Source organism: Periophthalmus magnuspinnatus, chromosome 16, assembly GCF_009829125.3.
Source record: "Periophthalmus magnuspinnatus isolate fPerMag1 chromosome 16, fPerMag1.2.pri, whole genome shotgun sequence".
Taxonomy (NCBI): domain Eukaryota; kingdom Metazoa; phylum Chordata; class Actinopteri; order Gobiiformes; family Gobiidae; genus Periophthalmus; species Periophthalmus magnuspinnatus.
In genome coordinates, this window is record NC_047141.1 from 3,286,662 (window position 1) to 3,306,669 (window position 20,008).

General features: G+C 41.6%; 2 protein-coding genes across 2 annotated transcripts in view; both read left to right on the forward strand.

Annotated features, from left to right (window-relative positions):
* Positions 1 to 7,927, forward strand: part of gpd1l (glycerol-3-phosphate dehydrogenase 1 like) — a 9,655-nt gene extending 1,728 nt beyond the window's left edge. The window contains exons 2-8 of the mRNA XM_033980761.2: positions 174 to 351; positions 1,199 to 1,339; positions 2,063 to 2,201; positions 3,408 to 3,520; positions 4,278 to 4,517; positions 5,203 to 5,309; positions 6,006 to 7,927. Coding sequence (XP_033836652.1) covers positions 174 to 351; positions 1,199 to 1,339; positions 2,063 to 2,201; positions 3,408 to 3,520; positions 4,278 to 4,517; positions 5,203 to 5,309; positions 6,006 to 6,102 — 1,015 coding nt within the window. The 3' untranslated portion in view covers positions 6,103 to 7,927. The remainder of the gene's footprint in view (positions 1 to 173; positions 352 to 1,198; positions 1,340 to 2,062; positions 2,202 to 3,407; positions 3,521 to 4,277; positions 4,518 to 5,202; positions 5,310 to 6,005) is intronic.
* A 747-nt stretch (positions 7,928 to 8,674) lies between these two features.
* tcaim (T cell activation inhibitor, mitochondrial) lies at positions 8,675 to 19,683 on the forward strand. Its single transcript, XM_055227982.1, has 11 exons — positions 8,675 to 8,722; positions 10,104 to 10,174; positions 11,239 to 11,371; positions 13,251 to 13,392; positions 13,843 to 14,101; positions 14,272 to 14,394; positions 14,730 to 14,827; positions 16,721 to 16,812; positions 17,577 to 17,809; positions 18,385 to 18,516; positions 19,058 to 19,683. The coding sequence occupies exons 2-11, from the start codon at positions 10,140 to 10,142 to the stop codon at positions 19,281 to 19,283; spliced, it is 1,473 nt and encodes a 490-aa protein (XP_055083957.1). The 5' UTR covers positions 8,675 to 8,722; positions 10,104 to 10,139; the 3' UTR covers positions 19,284 to 19,683.
* Positions 19,684 to 20,008: the final 325 nt, after the last annotated feature.

The following is a 20,008-nucleotide window of genomic DNA, read 5'->3' on the forward strand; positions in this document are numbered from 1 at the left end:
GAGGTATTACACAGACATAAGACCACATGGGAATAGAACACAATGTACCAACATTTAATGTGAAAAATCACATTCAATGTCGAAAGAGTGTTTTTATTATCATTGTGGTATCTTTTGTATTGAAATTCTAGGATGATGCTCGCACTAGTATGTTACTTTCTGTCTGTGTCCAGGGGCTCGGCCATCGCGAGGATCATCGGGGATAATGTCCGGTCTCTGCACAGATTCGCCTCCACGGTGAAAATGTGGGTCTTTGAGGAAACCGTCAATGGCCAGAAACTCAGTGACATCATCAACACGCAGCATGAGAACGTCAAGTACCTGCCTGGATACAAGCTGCCAGAGAATGTGGTGAGACAACAGGGCCGAGCCCGGACAACGTCTGGACAGAACAAGACAGGGCCAAGTCCGGACAGGACAGGGTCTAGAATTGACAGGGTCCGGACAGGACGTGGCCGAGGGGCCGAGGTATGGACAGGACAGGATCCGAACAGGACCGGGCTGAGTCCGGACAGGATCGGGCCGAGTCCAGGCAGTACAGGGCCGAGTTTGGACAGGACAGGGCCGCATCCGGACAGGGCCGGGTCCAGACAGGACAGCTTCTGGACAGGACAGGGCCGAAGAATGGACAAGGACGAAGATTGGAGGTTTGGACAGGGCAGAGTCCGGATAGGGCTGATCCCGAACAGGGACGTGTCCAGAGGGAGAGCAGGGGTTATTCGCAGGTTTGAACTTCTGGTTATATGCAACATTCTGTAGGTGATTTGTGCAGAAGGTCATGTGTCTTTAACTTAAGATACTTGTGGGCCTCACTGTGGTTAAGATATTGGCCCAGGCCCAGACCAATTGTTACTGAGGAGAAATGAACCAGAGCAAAAATTTCAATGTCCACACTTTACCCCTACAGGGAGCACTATTTAGGGCTCACGCATTTTTAGTGTTCTGTGTTATAAAGGTCTATAGTGTTCTGATTTCTGAAGATCTTGTTCTGTGTTCTCAAGGTCTGTAGTGTTGTTCTATGTTCTTAAAGGTCTAATGTGTTTTGTGTTGTGAAGGTCTAAAATGTTGTTCTAGGTTCTAAAGGTCTAAAGTGTTCTGTGTTTTGAAGGCCTAGTGTGTTTTGTGTTCTGAAGGTCTAAAGTGTTCCATATTCTAAAGAGCTTATTCTATCTTCTGAAGGTCTAAAGTTGTTTTGCAGATGGCAGTGCCACAGCTGAGCGAGGCTGCAGAGGGGGCAGACCTGTTGGTATTCGTGGTTCCTCATCAGTTCATTCATAAGATCTGTGAGGAAATGGTCGGCCGTGTGTCCAGCAAAGCCCGAGGAATCTCACTCATCAAGGTAACAGCTCCCCTAGTGGTTGGGGTTGAATCTTCTTTATACAGTTTATGGGTGAATAGGCCTCATGTGATCTTACGAACAGCTTTACTCATAAGTTGTTCATTTGTCTCTGCTCTCAGATGTTTTCTGGTCCTCCACCCTCTCCTCTCTTCCCAGCCTCTTCTCTTTTCTCCCTCTCCTCCCTCCTCCAACTCCACTCTCTCCACCCTCTCCACCCTCTCCACCCTCTCCACCCTCTCCACCCTCTCTACCCTCTCTACCCTCTCTACCCTCTCTACCCTCTCTGCCCGCTCTACCCTCTCTGCTCTCTCTGCTCTCTCTGCTCTCATGAACCAGACCAGAGTGCAGAGGCTCTGGTCTGGGCTTCTATAGGAGAATTTAGACCACAGCTGCTCCCAAACAAATTAACCATGGACACAAGGATCATACTTACTCAGGCGAATAGAGCCAAAATAACAACCTGGTTTAATCCTGGTTTAGTCCTGATTTAGTCCTGGTTTAATTCTGGTTTAGTCCTTGGTTTGTCCTCGTTTAGTCCTTGGTTTAGTCCTTGGTTCATGGTTCCATAGGACTTACAGAGAACATACAGTTTGACACAAAGGTGTCTCATTGCTGTTTCTGCTCATTTATAAATCTAAAAACAGTGGCTCAGTTTTGTATAAAAGACTTATCTCAAATTATACTAAAACTGCATGAAAAAGTCTCTCACACTTGTTCCTTCAGGGCGTAGACGTTGGAGCAGATGGACTGAGGCTGATTTCTGACATCATCCGAGAGAAGATGGAGATGGACGTGAGCGTCCTGATGGGAGCAAACATCGCCAACGAGGTGGCAGCTCAAAAGTTCTGTGAAACAACGATCGGTCAGTGTAACGCAGAGGGGCCAGAGAGTGCCAGAGAGGGGTGAGAGGGGGGCCAGGGAGAGTCCAGAGAGGAGGGTCGGAAAGGGGTCAGAGAACTTGGTTTGAGAGGGGTCAAAGAGGGCCCAGACAGGGGTCGAAGAGGCGTCTGGTGACCAATAAATACTACCTCATCGAGGCTAGCAGTGGCCAATTTGGAGCCCAGTTCCATATTTTCAATTTCAACCGCAAGTATCATAGCAACCAAAGAGCTAATCCTGAATGAGGCTGATGAAGGTAATGCCCCTTCCTGTCCGCACCACTAGTTTAGCAGGAAGTGGGCACTTAGCTATGCTGTCAATCAAACCTGTTGCTAACACTAGCGGGAGCGACCTTGGGGAAAGAAGTTGCCTGATTTGTCTGTTATTAATGTTCATATCTTGATTTACTGACACAATAGTGAAAAAAAAAACCCAGGATCATGTAGAGCAGGTTAATACGAACATTTAAGACCAAAATGATGAGTCTGACAGCAGCAGGTACAGAGAGAGGGGACACAGTTTTTCAATGTAAAGTGAATTGGAGCCAGAGTCGATGGAGCTGGAAGTGCGCCCATGATCACTGCATATTTGGAATGCGGCAGCTAGCAGGTTAGCTATGTCCATTTACATATACAGTCCTTGATTATAACTTGTGTAATTCATGGTTTGACACTTTGTTAATTGTAAACCACAGTCTAATGTGGCTAAATAAAGAAACTGGTCCTTTCACGAGTACCGTTGTCGGAAGAGGCAGATTTTCATTCATGTTGTTATTTTAGAACATTTTTATATGTATGATTTTTTATTTATTTTTTCAGACCTAACTTTAGTTTGTTTTCATCCCTGACAGTTTGGACTGCTCACTAGTGCTTCAGAGTGGTTCAGGGTTTGACTCGGTCTGTCCAGCACAAGGAGGCCTTTTTGCTCTCACACACATTGGGATACATCACAGCAACATCACATGACCACTCTGAGGCGCTACTGAGCAGTCCAAGCTTCAGGGAACTGACACCTTTCTTTTCTTTTTTTTTTAAGTGGTTTTAGATGCATATTATGATTTAAATGTACAAATTATAACAATGATCCACGGGTGTCGTAGATTATAACTATAGAGAGACACCAAGGCTGGTTTAAAATGAATTATTAAGTCTTGTTCACGTTTGTGTTCATTTATTCCTGTATGTTTCAGGCAGTCGTGACCTGGAGAACGGGTTGCTGTTCAAGGAGCTGCTGCAGACGCCAAACTTCAGGATCACTGTGGTGGAGGATGCCGACACGGTGGAGCTGTGTGGAGCGCTTAAGGTAAACGACAAACAAACGCAAAACACAACCAAAATATAACTAAACAGCAAACTTAAGGATCACTCTAGGTAAACAACACACAAAACACAATAATCTAAACACACAACCGAAACACAGCAAAAATGGCAAACTTCAGTATCACTCAAGGTAAACAACAAGCAAAACGCAACAAGCAAAACACTCAATCAAAATGCAACCAAAACACAACAAAACACTGAACCAAAATGCAACCAAAACACAACTGAAACACAACAAAAACGGCAAACTTCAGGATCACTCAAGGTGAATGACAAACAAACACAATGAAACAACACAATAAACAAAACTTTAAAAAACACACAAACAAAACACACAAAAAACACAAAACTGAAACACTAAAAGGGCTAAAAGACCATAAGAAAATTCATTATAAGATTTAAAAGGTCTTTGAAATTATGTGATTAATGTTAAATTTTTACAAAGTCATAAGTATAAATCATGTTTTCAGCTATTTTGATTCTCAATATTCAGCATGTTTGTTTTTGTGGAAGCGTGTTTCTGAAAATAAGACTTTTAAAGAAACCTTTTAATCATTAAATGAACAGTTTATAGCAGTAAAATAAAGATAAAATATATAACCACTTCTTAAAAATACTTTGTCTGCTACACATATATACTATACATATAAAGATGTGGTGTTGTTGTCTGAACATGTATATAAAAGACAGTGTAAAGTCGTTGTAGTCATAAACATGTTGTATATTGTACATACTGTCAGAACATCGTGGCGGTGGGGGCGGGCTTCTGTGACGGCCTAAGCTGTGGAGATAACACTAAAGCTGCAGTGATCCGACTTGGCCTCATGGAGATGATCGCCTTCACCAAACTCTTCTGTAGAGACAAACAGACCGTTTCCACAGCAACGTTTCTGGAGAGCTGTGGAGTGGCTGACCTCATCACCACCTGCTATGGAGGCCGCAACCGCCGCGTGGCCGAGGCCTTCGCACTGACAGGAAAGGTACTACTACTACTACTACTACTTCTAGTACTACTGGTACTCCTACCACTACTGCTCCTGCTGCTGCTACTACTACTACTACTACTACTACTACTACTGCCGCCGCCACTACTACTGCTACTACTATTACAACTTCTACTGCTACTACTACTACTGCTACTACTGGTACCTCGACTACTGCTGCTACTACTACTACTACTACTACTACTACTGCCGCCGCCACTACTACTACTGCTACTACTATTACTACTTCTACTGCTACTACTGCTACTACTACTACTGCTACTTCTGCTAATACTGCTGCTACTACTACTATTACTACTACTACTGCTGCTAATCCTGGTTTTCAGATTCCTGTATGTGCAGTCGTGTTCTCCAGAGTCATGTATGTGCAGTCGTGTTCTCCAGAGTCATGTATGTGCGGTCGTGTTCTCCAGAGTCATGTATGTGCGGTCGTGTTCTCCAGAGTCATGTATTTGCTGTCGTGTTCTCCAGAGTAATGTATGTGCGGTCGTGTTCTCCAGAGTAATGTATGTGCGGTCGTGTTCTCCAGAGTCATGTATGTGCGGTCGTGTTCTCCAGAGTCATGTATGTGCGGTCGTGTTCTCCAGAGTCATGTATGTGCGGTCGTGTTCTCCAGAGTCATGTATGTGCTGTGTCATGTATTTGCTGTCGTGTTCTCCAGAGCATTGAGGAGCTGGAGAGGGAGATGCTGAATGGACAGAAGCTTCAGGGACCGACCACTTCAGCCGAGGTCCATCACATCCTCAGACAGAAGAACCTCACAGACAAGTCAGTGAACCGGGACTAGACCGGGACTGAACAGGGACTAGACCAGGACTAAAGCGGGACTAGACCGGGAATAGACCAGACACGGCAAGTTTAGCACAATTCTTACACAAAGTAATTCAAATTGCTTTACAGAATAAGATATACATTGAAATCACAATACAACAAATTTAAACATAAATAATCATCATAAAATGAACATTAAAAGAGAAGAGGCACAAAAAAAACTTTTCAGTCATATGCACAGATAAACAGAACCGTTTGGAGTCTGGATTTAAACATTGTCAAAGTCGAGGCCTGTCTCACATCTTCGGGAAGACTGTTCCAGGTTTTATCTGCAGAAAACTGAAACACTGATTCCCCATGTTTAGTCCTGGCTTAATCCTGGTTTAGTCGTCTGCAGAGTTGTGGTAGAACACATTATTGCTGCATATTAATAAGCCTAATGGCAGCATGTAGAGATTGAACAACAGATGTCCCTGAACTGTGGGGTGCCCCAGGGGTCAATTCTGGGACATTTTATCTGAGACACATTTTCCCTGTCTTCGAAATAGGACTTGAACCAGTTTAGTTCCGTACCAGAGATACCAGTGAGCCGTGTTAAATCCCAGGTCATTCTGGTGATTTTCTGAAGTAATTATGTCTTCTACACAGACCTGCTTTGTTTAATTACTGGTCTTTTCCCATGATGCTTTGCAGGTTCCCACTGTTCACCGCGGTGTACCAGATCTGCTTTGAGGGGAAGCCAGTGGAAGACATGATCTCCTGTTTGCAAAGCCATCCAGAGCACATGTGACAGAACGAGAGAAGGAACGAGAGAAGGAACAAGTGACTGAACAAAAAGGAACGAGTGAAGTGATGAGTGACGGAACAAGGGACTCAACCAGGGACTAAAGCAGGACTCCACCAGGGACTCCACCAGGGACTCCACCAGGGACTCCACCAGGGACTCTACCAGGGACCAAACTAGGACTCAACCAGTGACTCAACCAGGGACTCCACCAGGGACTCCGAGACCAGAGACTCCACCAGGGACTCTACCAGGGACCAAACTAGGACTCAACCAGTGACTCAACCAGGGACTCCACCAGGGACTCCGAGACCAGAGACTCCACCAGAGACTCTACCAGGGACTCCACCAGGGACTCTACCAGGGACTCTACCAGGGACTCTACCAGGGACTCTACCAGGGACTCTACCAGGGACTCTACCAGGGAATCGACCAGGGAATCGACCAGGGACTCGACCAGGGACTCGACCAGGGACTCGACCAGTTTTAAATCTGGTCTAAACCAGGTAACCATTCGTAGTGCGAGTGTGTCACCTCTCCACAGATCTGACCTGTAAGATGGCCTGGTGGTGTCAGCTGCTCCTCTCCATGTAGATGGATGCGTTTAAAACCGTACTGTAGAAGTTTAAAAAGCTTGAATAATTAGTTGCACTACGCAAGTTTTCTGGTAGAGGGTCCTCCACTTAGTTGTCTCCATGGATACATCATTACCTTGGCTGGAATGTTCCACTGTATGGCATTAAGATCTCTGAAGAACAATATACACTGAGAATGCATGTTTTTCAAGGTACTTACAAGGTACTTAGCCATATTTACACCTCTAATAGAATAAATGCAAGAACGGTTTAATGCCACATTGTGGAACTTTTTAGGTCAAGTAATTACAAGCAGACCCTCCACCAGAGAAGTTCCATAGTAAAGCTTTAACTTTAAAGGTGTTTTTAAGCAGTCAGGCTGGATACTTGCATTTGATCATAGCATTGTGACTGTTTGGTGCTATCTTATCTTATCTGCAGTTAATGTAAAGTGTTTGTGATGTGAATGTGTTAGTGGACCTGTTATTCTCAGAGGAGTTTAAGTCAGATGCCCTACTGCTATGACTGCATAAGTGTTTTGGTCCATTGTGTGAACTTTTAATGTCACAAATGTATTTTTTTTTCTCTTGTACCTTACCACAACATGTCTGAGCTTATGTGGCCTGTTTAATGTTACAGGCAAAAAGGCAGTATTTACATCAGTCTTAAATTATGAATGTGAATTGTGTTTTGAGTTTTTAAAATATTTGTAAATATTTTTGATATATATATTTTTTTCGTTTCATCCAATTGATCCGGCTGAGATTTGATACTCACCTTTTAGGCCAGGGGTGTCAAACACATTTATACCAAGGGCCACATCAGTAAAATGACTGCCTTCAAAGGCCCATATGTAAAATAAATCGAATTACTTTTGTTTCTAACTGCTTTTCTGTACTTATTACTTATTCATGTTATAAATATTGCATATGCATTTGCATAGATTTAAAAATATGGCTGTGTAACTGCATATCTCCTGATAAAATTACATTTTAAGACCATCATACCTTTTAAATCACCCTTTCCAGGGCCACATAAAGTGATGTAGAGGGCCCCATTTGGCCCACGGGCCTTGAGTTTGACACATGTGTTTTAAACTGTGAGCAGTTTTCCTACTCCAGATATGTCATAAAACACAGTCCAAAGTGGATCCATATCTGTCAATACGACTCGAACCGATTTATTTAAATGTGAGTTGTTTTAACCCCTACAAAGGAACTTTGCTTTTGTTTAAAATAAATGTGTGTGTGTTTTTTAAACTGGCCTCTAGTCTTTCTTATAGATGTAAATGTAAATTTAAAAAAGTACTGCACCCAGCCCTAGGTCAGCTCTTAAGGTCTTTTTAGTGAAGGTGCACCACTCCACAGATCTGACTCCAACCAGGGACTAAACCAGGACCCAGCCATGGACTCAATCAGGACTCAACCAGAACTCAACCAGGCTCACGAAGGCGTCTGTTCTAATGGTGCGGATCACATTTAAATAAACTTTTTTTAAAGTTAGTGTTTGATTTATATTACAGTTGATTTGCTCTTTTCTATTATGATTGTTTGTGTGTGTTAAATTCACACTGAATGAAAAAACTAAAGCAACTGAAATTACTTGGGTGGGGCACTGGTAGCTGTAACTTGGTTTATTAGTAGATTATATATTAATAGTAGATTATATATTATTTAATAGATTATATATTTAAAAGTAGATTACATATTATTTAATAGTACATTATATATTACTTAATATTATATTATAAATTATTTAATAGTAGATTATATATCATTTAATAGTAGATCATATAGTACAATTTTTCCAAAAAACAGAATGAAATTCATTTTTAAAGCCAAATATAAATAACCCTGAACATTACAGCTTTAATGGTCCTTTCACTAGAATTACCAATTATCTTTTGCTTATTTTAATTGATAAAAGTGATAAATGAATCGTTGTAAGTTTGTGAGTGCAGCAGCAGGGGGCGCTCTGTTCATATCCAAAATCACGACGAATACACAAGATAAACCCACAAGCTAATGCTAACGAAGCTAACGAGGCTAACGGTGAGGGAAACAAACTTTATCCCATTCTGACATGAAAACTCACACGTCCTCCAGCGTGTCTTTTCCAGACCGCCTCCAGAGGTGCACTTTGCTCGGTTTTACCCGCTGACAATTTCAAATATTTAAAGTTAAGTCTGATAAAGTCCGAAAATGCGTTAGCCCAGATGCTAACATGCTAACATGCCCGAGCGTGTGTGTCCTCGAGAGCTGCTCACTGATCGAGGGCACATTTAGAGACTGTATTTACAAAGCTCTTATAATCTGCATCATTTAAGATGTGAAATCTCGTGTAATACGTGAGCTATGAGCTTTTAGAGACTGAGATTTTAATAATAATAAAAAAAAAAAACTCGTTGAAATTATATGACTATTAAAATATAATAATAGTAATAATAATAATAATATAAAACAAACTATTGCTGTGTTTATTTAAAGAGTAAGCTGAGGCATAATAATTGTAATTTAAAAAACATCTTTGTTACATTGTTAAAGCATTTCAGGTAACTCCCTCATTCATTATTATGTGATTAAAGTGAATGTAAACATCATAATCTGATCATAATCCGACAGGCCGTCTCGTTACAGTTTGTGGTTGTCATTGAAATAATCCTAAAGGTCGAAAAATCAGATCATCAGCAGATTTTGGTGAGTGTGTAATGGCCATTGTCCAGTCAATACACTGAAGATAAGGTGGGTGAAGAAAGTGTCTTGCTCAATTACACAAAGGCAGTGTGAGACTAGAAATGGGATCATCTGCCAACCTTTGGGTCAAATGCCAAAGACATAAAAGCTGATGAACTATAGAAAACAAACCGCTGAAAGGTAAAATCTGACACATTCTATTGAATTTGTACATCCCTGTGTTGTTACCTTAAGCCTGGATGGAAAGTTCATTTTTCTTTTTGTAATGGTCAATATTAATAATGTGTTTTGGAAAATATAACTGCACAGGAACAAAAACAACAAGAGAAACAACAGAACAAACAGCTGTGGATCTCTTCATCAAAAACCCCCAAAAGTGATCAGTGGAACTCTGAAAGGACTGAAGCTGCATTAAACCTTGTTGGGCGACGCTCTGATGAGGTTGGCCAGTATTTACAAAAGTACATATGTACATATTTATTATGGTCTTGATCACAATATTCAGACAAGGTTCAAGTTTCACACAAAATCTGAAAAAAATTGACTTAACCACAAAAGCACAAATGTGCATTCGATACAAACCTCCAAAACAACATCTATGATATTCTCCATTTTCCTTATGATCATCATTCTAACGTGAAAGCAGTGCAGGTTTAAAGTGTGTATTGTCTTTAGGAGCCTCTACCTCATGTTTTTCCTTCCATTTTTAAACGTAAGCTTGTATTTGTGTTGTGTTCAGGTCTGATGGATCGGGTCAAAGGTTAAATCTTGAGTGATGTTTGTTTACTCCGCCCTGCGCTGTGTCATCAGGTAAAGAGTCAGAACACAAGTGTGTTTGTATGTGAAACATTTGCATCATCTTTTACTGTAAAAAAGAACACAAAACATTCCAGACTAGAAAGATGGTGTTAAGATGATGAACTTTGATTAATCGACTAAAGGGAGCAACATGTAAAACTGGGAAAAGCTGAAAATTATTGGGATCTAGGTCAAAAACTGGCTTCTGACTGTTTTAACTGTGCTCTGACTGTAGTCCCACTGTCTTCACACTGTCTTCACACTGTCTTCACACTGTTCTGGCTGTGTTCTGACTGTGTTCTGACTGTTCTGTGTTTTGTGTTCTGACTGTTCTGTGTTCTGACTGTGTTTTGTATTCTGACTGTGTTCTGATTGTTCTCACTGTTTTGTGTTCTGTGTTCTGACTGTGTTTTGTGTTCTGACTGTGTTTTGTGTTCTGGCTGTGTTTTGTGTTCTGGCTGTATTCTGGCTGTGTTTTGTAATCTGACTGTGGTCTAACTGTTTTATGTTTTGACTGTTCTGTGTTTTGTGTTCTGACTGTGTTTTGTGTTCTGACTGTGTTTTGTGTTCTGACTGTGTTTTGTGTTCTGACTGTGTTCTGACTGCGTACTGACTGCGTTCTGACTGTGTTCTGACTGTGTTCTGACTGTGTTCTGACTGTGTTTTGTGTTCTGACTGTGGTCTAACTGTTTTGTATTTTGACTGTTATGTGTTTTGTGCTCTGACTGTGTTCTGGCTGTGTTCTGGCTGTGTTCTGGCTGTGTTCTGGCTGTGTACTGACTGTTTTGTGTTCTGACTGTGTTCTGACTGACTGTACTGAAAAAGCTTTGGGGGCATATCATCTTGATTTTTTTATCATTTAAATACACTTAAGATGCTGCGGTCCATATGAACCATTTTAGTGCTAATAAAATAATGAGCTGAACCATAATCTAGTAAAAACACAGTTAATAAAACACACTCACCTTTAAATTAAAGAGTCTAGTCAGAGTAAAACTTCTTTAAAACATCTTTAATAAAAACATCTTTATTAACTCTGAGAAGCTGGCTATCCAAATGTGTCTCTCTTCTGTCAGAGTGAAGAAGAGGCATGTGGCGACTGGGTTGGTCCAGCAGAGGGCGCTGTCTGGAGCTGAGGCTGTGAATGCGCTGAGGCCCTTTTATTTTGCTGTTCACCCTGACTTCTTTGGAAAACACCCCAAAGAACGGGTCAGTCCCCTCCTTTATGCTCTTACAGCCTTTGGTCTTCTTTCAGCTCTGATTCTGATTCTTGTTCAGGTTCACGCCGCTGAAGGAAAGAAAGATGTCACTGTTTTACCTGTCGATTTTTAAATGTCCAATGTCAGGCTTTAACATCAGCTGGTTTCATTCTGGGGAGTTTTGGGTCTTTTATGGATGATTAGATCTGGTTCGGAGTCAGCTGGAGTGAGGTGTTACATTTGACCACCAGGTGGTACTGCTGAGAGTTGGAGTTTTCATTAGGTGCATAGATGTTGTGCTGCATTTTGGATCACAGTCAGAAATTACTCTTGAGTTTGCAATCACTAAATGTTTGCATTAGTAATGAATGAATTTTAACTGGGATTCAATGAACAAGACATTGTAATGCGTCCTGGAGGGGTTCAGTGTCACCACCAATAACAACATCACCACCACCAACAACAACGCAACAAGAACAACAACACCGAGAACAAGATTAACAACATCACCACCACAACCACCAACAATAGCAACACAGCAAGAACAACAGCAGCAAGAACATTAACAACCACATCACCACCAACAACAACACCAACAGCAACACAAGAACAACACCTAGAACAACATTAACAACATCACCAACAACACCAACACCAAGAACAACAACACTACTAAGAACAAGAACAACACCAATATCACCAAAAGCAACAACAACAATATCAGCAACACCATGATAAAACAACAACAACAACACAATAACAATAACAGACATCTGAGTTTGAACAAGAGTCACTTTATCTGCTCCGTCTCTGTGAAATATGATTGCCTGTTGAATGTGATGTCATCTGCATTAAATATGATTGGACTATAGCAATCAGTTAATTCATTAATCAATCAATCAATCATGTATTCATCCATTCATTCATGTTTGCATTACTTATAAATTAATTTAAACTGGGATTCAGTGGACAAGACAGTGTAATTCCTCATTCGTCCTGGAGGGGTTCAGTGTTTCAAGATTTCAGAGACAAAAAAAACAACATACAAATGATGATGTTATAGTCCAGATGAGGTCAGGGGTCAGGCACAGTTTTACTGATTTCATTGTACTTTGCCATGAAATATCCAAAAGGCAAATTTACCAATGTTGAACCTGATCATTTCTATTAGAGAGTAGAGCCAAGAACTCACTGTGTTACTACAACAACAACAACATCACCATCACCACCAACAATATCACCAACACAACCAACAACATCACCACCAACAACATCACTACCATCACCAATAGCAACATCACCACCAACAAGAACAACACCACCTAGAATAACATTAACAACATCACCACCACCACTAACAACAACAGCAACACAACAAGAACAACAGCAGCAAGAAAAAGATCAACAACAAGAAGAACAAGAAGAACAACAAGAACAGACATCTGAGTTTGAACAAGAGTCACTTTATCTGCTCCAACTGTGTGAAATATGATTGGCCTGTTGAATGTGTGATGTCATCTGTATTAGATATGATTGGACTATAGCATTCAATTTATTTATTTATTTATATGGCACACTTAAAATACAATTTAAGCTGCCCAAAGTGCTTCACATATACAACAATAAACAAAAATGGATATACATAAAATACAACACATAAACATTAAAACAATAAAACACCAAGCATGTTGTGGTCATAGACAGTATATATAAATGGACATAGTTAACCTGCTAGCACCTTCCAAATATGAAGTGAACATGAGCATGCCGGCTCCATCGACTCTGGCTCCAATTCAGTTTCTGTGTAAAAACTGTGGCCCCTCTCTCTGTAACTGCTGCTGTCATACTCGTCATTTTGGTCTTAAAATGTTCATGATCCTGGGTTTTAGGAGGTAAACGAGAACTCTCTGAAGCGGTTGAATGGATACCTGGAGACACTGCAGCGTCCTGGAGTGCGCTCAGTTCAGCCCATGAAGCTCACGTTTTACATCCGCGACACAAAGGATGGAGACGAGCCCGACCTCATGGCAGGTGAGTTCAGTGTGTTAAAGACACTGTACCTGATTTTTTCCTCGCTTAAAACATGAAAAACAGAACTAGTTCATTTTGAATGGTTTGCAGTGGTCCAAAGTTATCCCTCACTGACCTTATGCATTCAAAGCATTAGCCACATAATTATTAACCACGATGAGTTTATACGCACTTTAGATTTAAGGACTCTGGTATTACACAAAATGAGATTACATTGCTGTATTGTGGGCCAGTATAAACCGGGGTGTGGATGTTGAAAAATCATTTGTATGTTTCCTTTTTGTAGTGAAACTATGCAGAGCAGTAAAAGTGGAGAGGATATTTATGTTTGCAGTCATTTCAAATCATAGGGCAATCATATCGGCAACTGTTTAGATTCTAAATAATTGATATTGGCCATGAAAAACCCTACATCGATCGACCTCTTGTTGACGTGTTTTGGGTTTACAGGTTTTCGCCCGGTCACGTTCACACTCTACAGCAATGACGTTCAGAGTGCTGTGATCAATGTGCTGCGCTCCTGTAGTCTCCCTCATGAGCACATGAAGACCCAGAGCACCCAAAGAACCAGCCCCCAAGGGACCGGCCCCCAGGGAGCACAGCCCTTCTACAGGCCGATCAAATGGGACAAGTCCTACTACAGCTTCACTGGATTCAGAGACCCAGAACAAGAACTACAGCAGGCCAAGAGAGTGGAGCCAACACTGGGGTACAAAGGGACTGAGATCAAAGCAGAGTTTAGAATGGGATGATGTCATAGTTTCAGATTATTTTTAGCAATAAAACGCCTGCAATTGAATAAATGTAATATAGAGGTTTAATGCCTTACTGTGTAACTTTCCAGGCACAATAATAAGATGTTGTTTTGTTCTTTTTCAGTTTATGGCTGAGGAAAAATGAACCTGAGGCAACAAAGAAACACAAGGCCAGTGTCCCAAGAAGAGACGAGCTCGAGAGACTGAAGACAGAGCTGTGCCTCAAGTTTAACCTGACAGACCTCAGGTCACTTTAACCTGACAGACCTCAGGTCACTTTAACCTGACAGACCTCAGGTCACTTTAACCTCACAGACCTCAGGTCACTTTAACCTCACAGACCTCAGGTCACTTTAACCTCACAGACCTCAGGGCAGTTTAACCTCACAGACCTCAGACCTCAGGTCAGTTTAACTTCGCAGTCACAAATAAAGAATGGACACCATCACTTAGTAGCGTGGTGCTTCTAACATTAGCCTGCTGCTGACTTTAGACTGCTGAAATACACCAGATCATACACATGGATAGTATATATAAACATGATTGTGACGTCTTTATCATTGTTCCTGTGTCTTCCTGCAGGTGGCAGCGCAGTTGGGGTGTGTCACACAGATACTGTCAGCTGCAGAGTCTGAGCCGCCTGTCACTGCAGAGTCCAGACGCCCTGATCCCACTTCAGGGTAGGAGATTTCCCCCCCCCCCCCCCACACACACACACATATATATATATTCTATATATATTCTAGTGTTCTCATACAGGTGCAACAACCGTAGAATTAACACCATGCTAAACTCCATTCAAATAAAGATATGAATCGACGTCGTATTTTGTAGCTTTAATGTTGACTCCTTGACCATGACATGGAGTGAAAACTGTTGCCAAAAACACAGAAAAACTAAAAAAAATATTCAGTTTACATGAATTATTGAGCATGACAAACCATTACCTCCTGACCATTCCCACATCATATTTCTATATTACAGTCCTGCCCTTTAACCAAAATTATTTAACAATTACACACAATAAACATTGACTTATAAACATAAGCTCCCATATTACGAACTAAAGTAACTTATGACATTGGTTCATCAGTCCTTAAGTTGATGCACCTGACTTTGTACGAACTTTATCAACAACCAAAACAATACAATACTGAACAGATAACCTAATGAATATTAAACAAGACAAGGCAGAAAAGGGAGTGCCGGAGGGCCGAGCGGGAATGGAGCAAGTCAAAGCTCCAGGTTCATTATGAGATTTACAGAGAAAGGGTGCACATATACAACAAGGGAGAGGGATTTTTCTGACATTACTGGAAGTTACACTAACAGCTCTCATGTCCTGTTTGCAACAGTAAACAGATTACAAAACCCTCCAGCTCTGCTGCCGTTAAAACTAATTTCCAAGTGCAATGAGTTTGCAGTATTCTTTAATGACAAGGTTCAGGGCATTAAAAATGCCATCAACTCCACAACACAAAAAACACCCCTACAGCCACCTAGACACTTAGAGCTGACTCACTTTGCACCTGTAACTGACAAAACTGTCCAACAGATCATCACCAGTCTGAGCTCATCTACATGCCTCCATGTGTTACCCACTAGACTTCTAAAGTCTGTGCTCCACAGTTTGTTATCACCACTCGCTTGCATAGTTAACATGTCACTCCAATCTGGAACATTCCCAAGGGCTTTGAAAACTGCAGTTATCAATGATGCCACAATATTGAACAATTACTGAATTTCAAATCTGCCGTTTTTAGGCAAAGTTCTTGAAAAAGTTGTTTACCAACAGCTTATTAACTTTCTCCAAGTGAACAACTCCTTTGGTGTTTTCCAGTCAGGTTTTAGACCCCACCACAGCACTGAGACTGCTCTTATCAAGGTGACGAATGACTGAACACTGATGCAGGCAAAGTCTAAGTCTTGATCCTATTAGATCTGAGTGCTTCTTTTGACACTGTCGATCATGGGATCCTCTTACAGAGACTAGAGGACTGGGAGGGCATCTCTGGTACTGCACTAAACTAGCTCAAATCTTATCTAGAAAATGGGGAGTTTTTTGTTCAAATTGGAAAATGTGTCTCAGATAAAGTGTCCCTGACCTGTGGGGTGCCCCAAGGGTCAATCCTCGGACCCCTGTTGATCAATCTCTACATGCTACAGTCTTTGACCCATCCTTTGAAGTGTCAGCAGTCACCTCCAGCTTCTCTCTCTAAAACCTTCAAGTCAGGCTAGAAATCTTGGGGTAATAATGGACTCAGACTTGAACTTTAACAGCCACATCAAATCAATAACATCTGCAGCTTTTTACCACCTAAAAAAACTCTTCAAAAATCAAAGGTTTAATGTCAAAGCCAGACTTGGAGAGACTCATCCAGGCATTTGTCTCCTTGTTTCTTTTATTGGGTCATTTTAGATGAATATTGTGATTTATTGTGATTCCTCTATTCACACCCCCCTTCTCTCCTTCCCCTCTCTTTCTCTCCTCTCTCTCTCTCCCCCCCTCCCTCTCTCTTGTTTCCCTCCTCTCCCTCCCTCCCTTCCTTCTCTCCCCTTCTTCCCTCTCTCAGGTCACACAGTTGTTTTCGCAGACGAATCGGGGATGAACGCATCAGGTCATGTGATGCTCGGGACCATGGACGTCCATCACCAGTGGCTCAAGGTAGTGTCACTGTGGCAGAATGGTTAGCCCTGTCCTCATAGTGAGAAGGTCCCGGGTTCAGTGTGCATATTCTGCCTCTATCTGGGTGTGAGATTACATAACATCACAATATCTTTGAATATCTGTGGTTTCAAACTGAGCTGGGGGTAAAACTGTTTGCAGTGGTCCAAAGTAACTTCTCACTGACCTTATGCATTCAGAGCATCCTAATTACTCACAGAAATTAATTTATAAGCCCTTTTCATAACTTTGAGAGTGGCGTTTGCATTTTTGATGGTGAAGCTAACAACTAGCATGCTGACATAACCTCTAGGTTATTGGTCAATAAAGCACATTATAATTGGATTCAGACAGCACATAGAGGTCTTATTTTGACCTCATTACACACAACCAGTCAAACAAACCACACCCTCTCATTCAATATTTGATTTATTTTTTATTTTTCTATATTTACTCACAGAAGACATCAAATATATGAAGCAACATATGTGGAATTATGTAGTAAAGAAAAAAATCTTTAAAGTCTCCACCTTTTGCTTATATTTAGTAGAGTTTCTTTGTTACATAATTCCATATATCTTGATTCATATCTCTGATATGTCCTGTGTGTATATAAAATGGAGTAAGTTGTAAAAATAAATACAAACACTGCATGAGAGGGCATGCCTTTTGACTTGCCATGTAATTGAACTGGGGCCAGACACATTTTGCTCAGATGCCTGTGAAATCAGGTACAGGAACTTTAACTCCTCTGTCCTTCACAGCTGATGGAGCGAGTGCCCAGGCTGCGCGGCCTCCAGCAGCAGAGCCAGTGGCTGAAGGAGCGCATCAGTCTGCTGCTAGGGGGCGCTGTGGTGCTGCTCCCTGACAGGATGGGCTCAGAGCAGCCCATAGCCGAGCACTATAGCAGCCTGAACGCCTTCCACAAGAGACTACTGTCCGACTGTATGAGAGTGCACCCCCGGAGTCTGGAGGGGCTCGGACTAGTCATAGACAAGTAAATACTACTGCTACTACAACAACTACAACTACTACTACTACTACAACTAGTACAGCTACTACTGTCTGACTGTATGAGCGTGCACCCCCGGAGTCTGGAGGGGCTCGGACTGGTCATAGACAAGTAAATACTACTGCTACTACTACTACTACTACTACTACTATTACTACTGCTGCTACTGCTACTACTTCTACTACTACTACTGTCTGACTGTGTGAGTGTGCACCCTACAGTATTACATAATACCAATATTATTATTGGATGGAGAGTAATCACTAAGTACTATTTGTTGAAAGTCAAATTTCTGATCTTGTTGATACAGTTTACACATTTATATTTATTTTTATGATAGAGATAATCACACAGAGATAACCACATACAGAGATAATCACACATATAATCACATAGAGATAATCACACAGATAACTATGCAGAGATAATTACATACAGATAATCACAGAGATAATCACATACAGATAATCACAGAGATAATCGCACAGAGCAGACCCTGAGCCTTGTCTGCTGTTTATATTTTACTTGATAAGCGTACATATCTTGCTCTTCTGCTGTAGTAACCGTTCGATGCCCAGTCTGCATGAGCTGGGCCACTTCCTGATCCCTGTGACCTCTGACCCTGCCAAACTTCCATCCTTCCTCCAGAGCCACGCCCCTGAGGCCCGCCGCAGGACACAGCACCATCTGCAGTGAGTACAGATGCATTGTAAAAAAGAAAATACAGCTATCAAACTTTCTTAGATTCTGATCACAGCATTAGCATCAGCTCACACAAGCACAGCTAAAGTAGAACAGCCTAATATACAAGGAACTATACTGGCTCTGTCTGTGTGTCTGTCTCATATAAAGATGTGTGTGTATATCTCATATATGTGTGTATCCTCATACTGACGCTTGTGTGTGTGTCTCATATACAGATGTGTGTGAGTTTACCCTCAGACTGAAGCTTGAGGAGGAGCGTGTGATACAGCAATGCGTGTCCTCTCTCGTGTGTGTCTCATGTATGTGTGTTCATCTCATGTGTGTCTATGTGTGTATCTCGTGTTTGCGCGTGTGCATTTCATGTGTGTGTATCTCGTGTGTCTCGTGTGCGTTTGTCTCGTGTGTGTCTCATATATGTGTATCTCTTGTGTGTGTCTCATATGTGTATGTTTGTGTGTCCTGTGTGTGTCTCATATATGTGTGTCTCATGTGTGTGTATCTCATGTGTGTGTTTGTGCTTATCCTCAGACTGAAGCGAGAGGAGGAGCGTGTGACCCAGCAGTGCTTGTCATCTCTCTCTCTCCACACTCTGTCCAAAGAGTCCAGCATCAGCAGTGTCCAGATGAGTCTGTGCTGTGGACGTCTGCTGGACCTCAGACCGCCTCTGCTCCAAGGCCTGGACCTCAGAGTGTCCAGATACTACTCTGTGCTGCAGGACGGAGACGTGTGCGTGCCCTGGGACTGGAACTACTGACCGGGTTTGGTCCTGGGTTAAACCTGGTTTAGCCCTGATTTAGACCTGCTTTAGCCCTGGTTTAGACTTAGGTCTGTCTTAGTTTAGTCCTGCTTTAGTCCTGCTTTAGTCCTGCTTTAGTCCTGCTTTAGCCCTGCTTTAGCCCTGCTTTAGCCCTGCTTTAGCCCTGCTTTAGCCCTGGTTTAGACCTGGTTTAGACCTAGATCAGACCTGGTTTTGTTCTGGTTTAATGCTGGGCGTGTTCCCTGTCTGCTGTGGTCAGTTTTAAAAGTGGTCCAAGGATGCAAAAATATTTAACAGTTTAACCCATGAAACCTACAGTTTTATAGTTATCTCGAGGACCTCCCGAGTGTCATGGAGACTTTGGTCCAGATCTGTACATTCTGTGAGTCAAGATCCCATAGAGACATCAACATTCTATAGGAGATGTATAAATGTGCAATATTTGTTATTTTTTTAACCTTTAAAAAAGTGCTTCAAAATACTCTAGAGCTGATTTAAACACCAACTCACCTACGTTTAGTGTTGTCACGATACTAAAATTTTAAAAACTCAATTTCGATACTAGTTTGGATGAAGCTGGATTAAAACTGCTTGTCCCATTTGAGTAGTACTATAGTAGTAGTACCAGTAATGATAGTAGTATTGATACTTGTTCAAATGAGAATCTACTTTTGTCATTTATTTAATATTTTTGCACCAGAAGAGCTGCAATATTATTATTA

Bases quoted from the DNA above. Each gene is read 5' to 3' on its own strand.
- tcaim (XM_055227982.1), top strand. From the start codon at position 10,140: ATGTTTGTTTACTCCGCCCTGCGCTGTGTCATCAG. The intron at 11,372-13,250 runs GTCAGTCCCCTC...CCTGGGTTTTAG, and splicing joins GAAAACACCCCAAAGAACGG to GAGGTAAACGAGAACTCTCT. The intron at 13,393-13,842 runs GTGAGTTCAGTG...TTGGGTTTACAG, and splicing joins CGAGCCCGACCTCATGGCAG to GTTTTCGCCCGGTCACGTTC.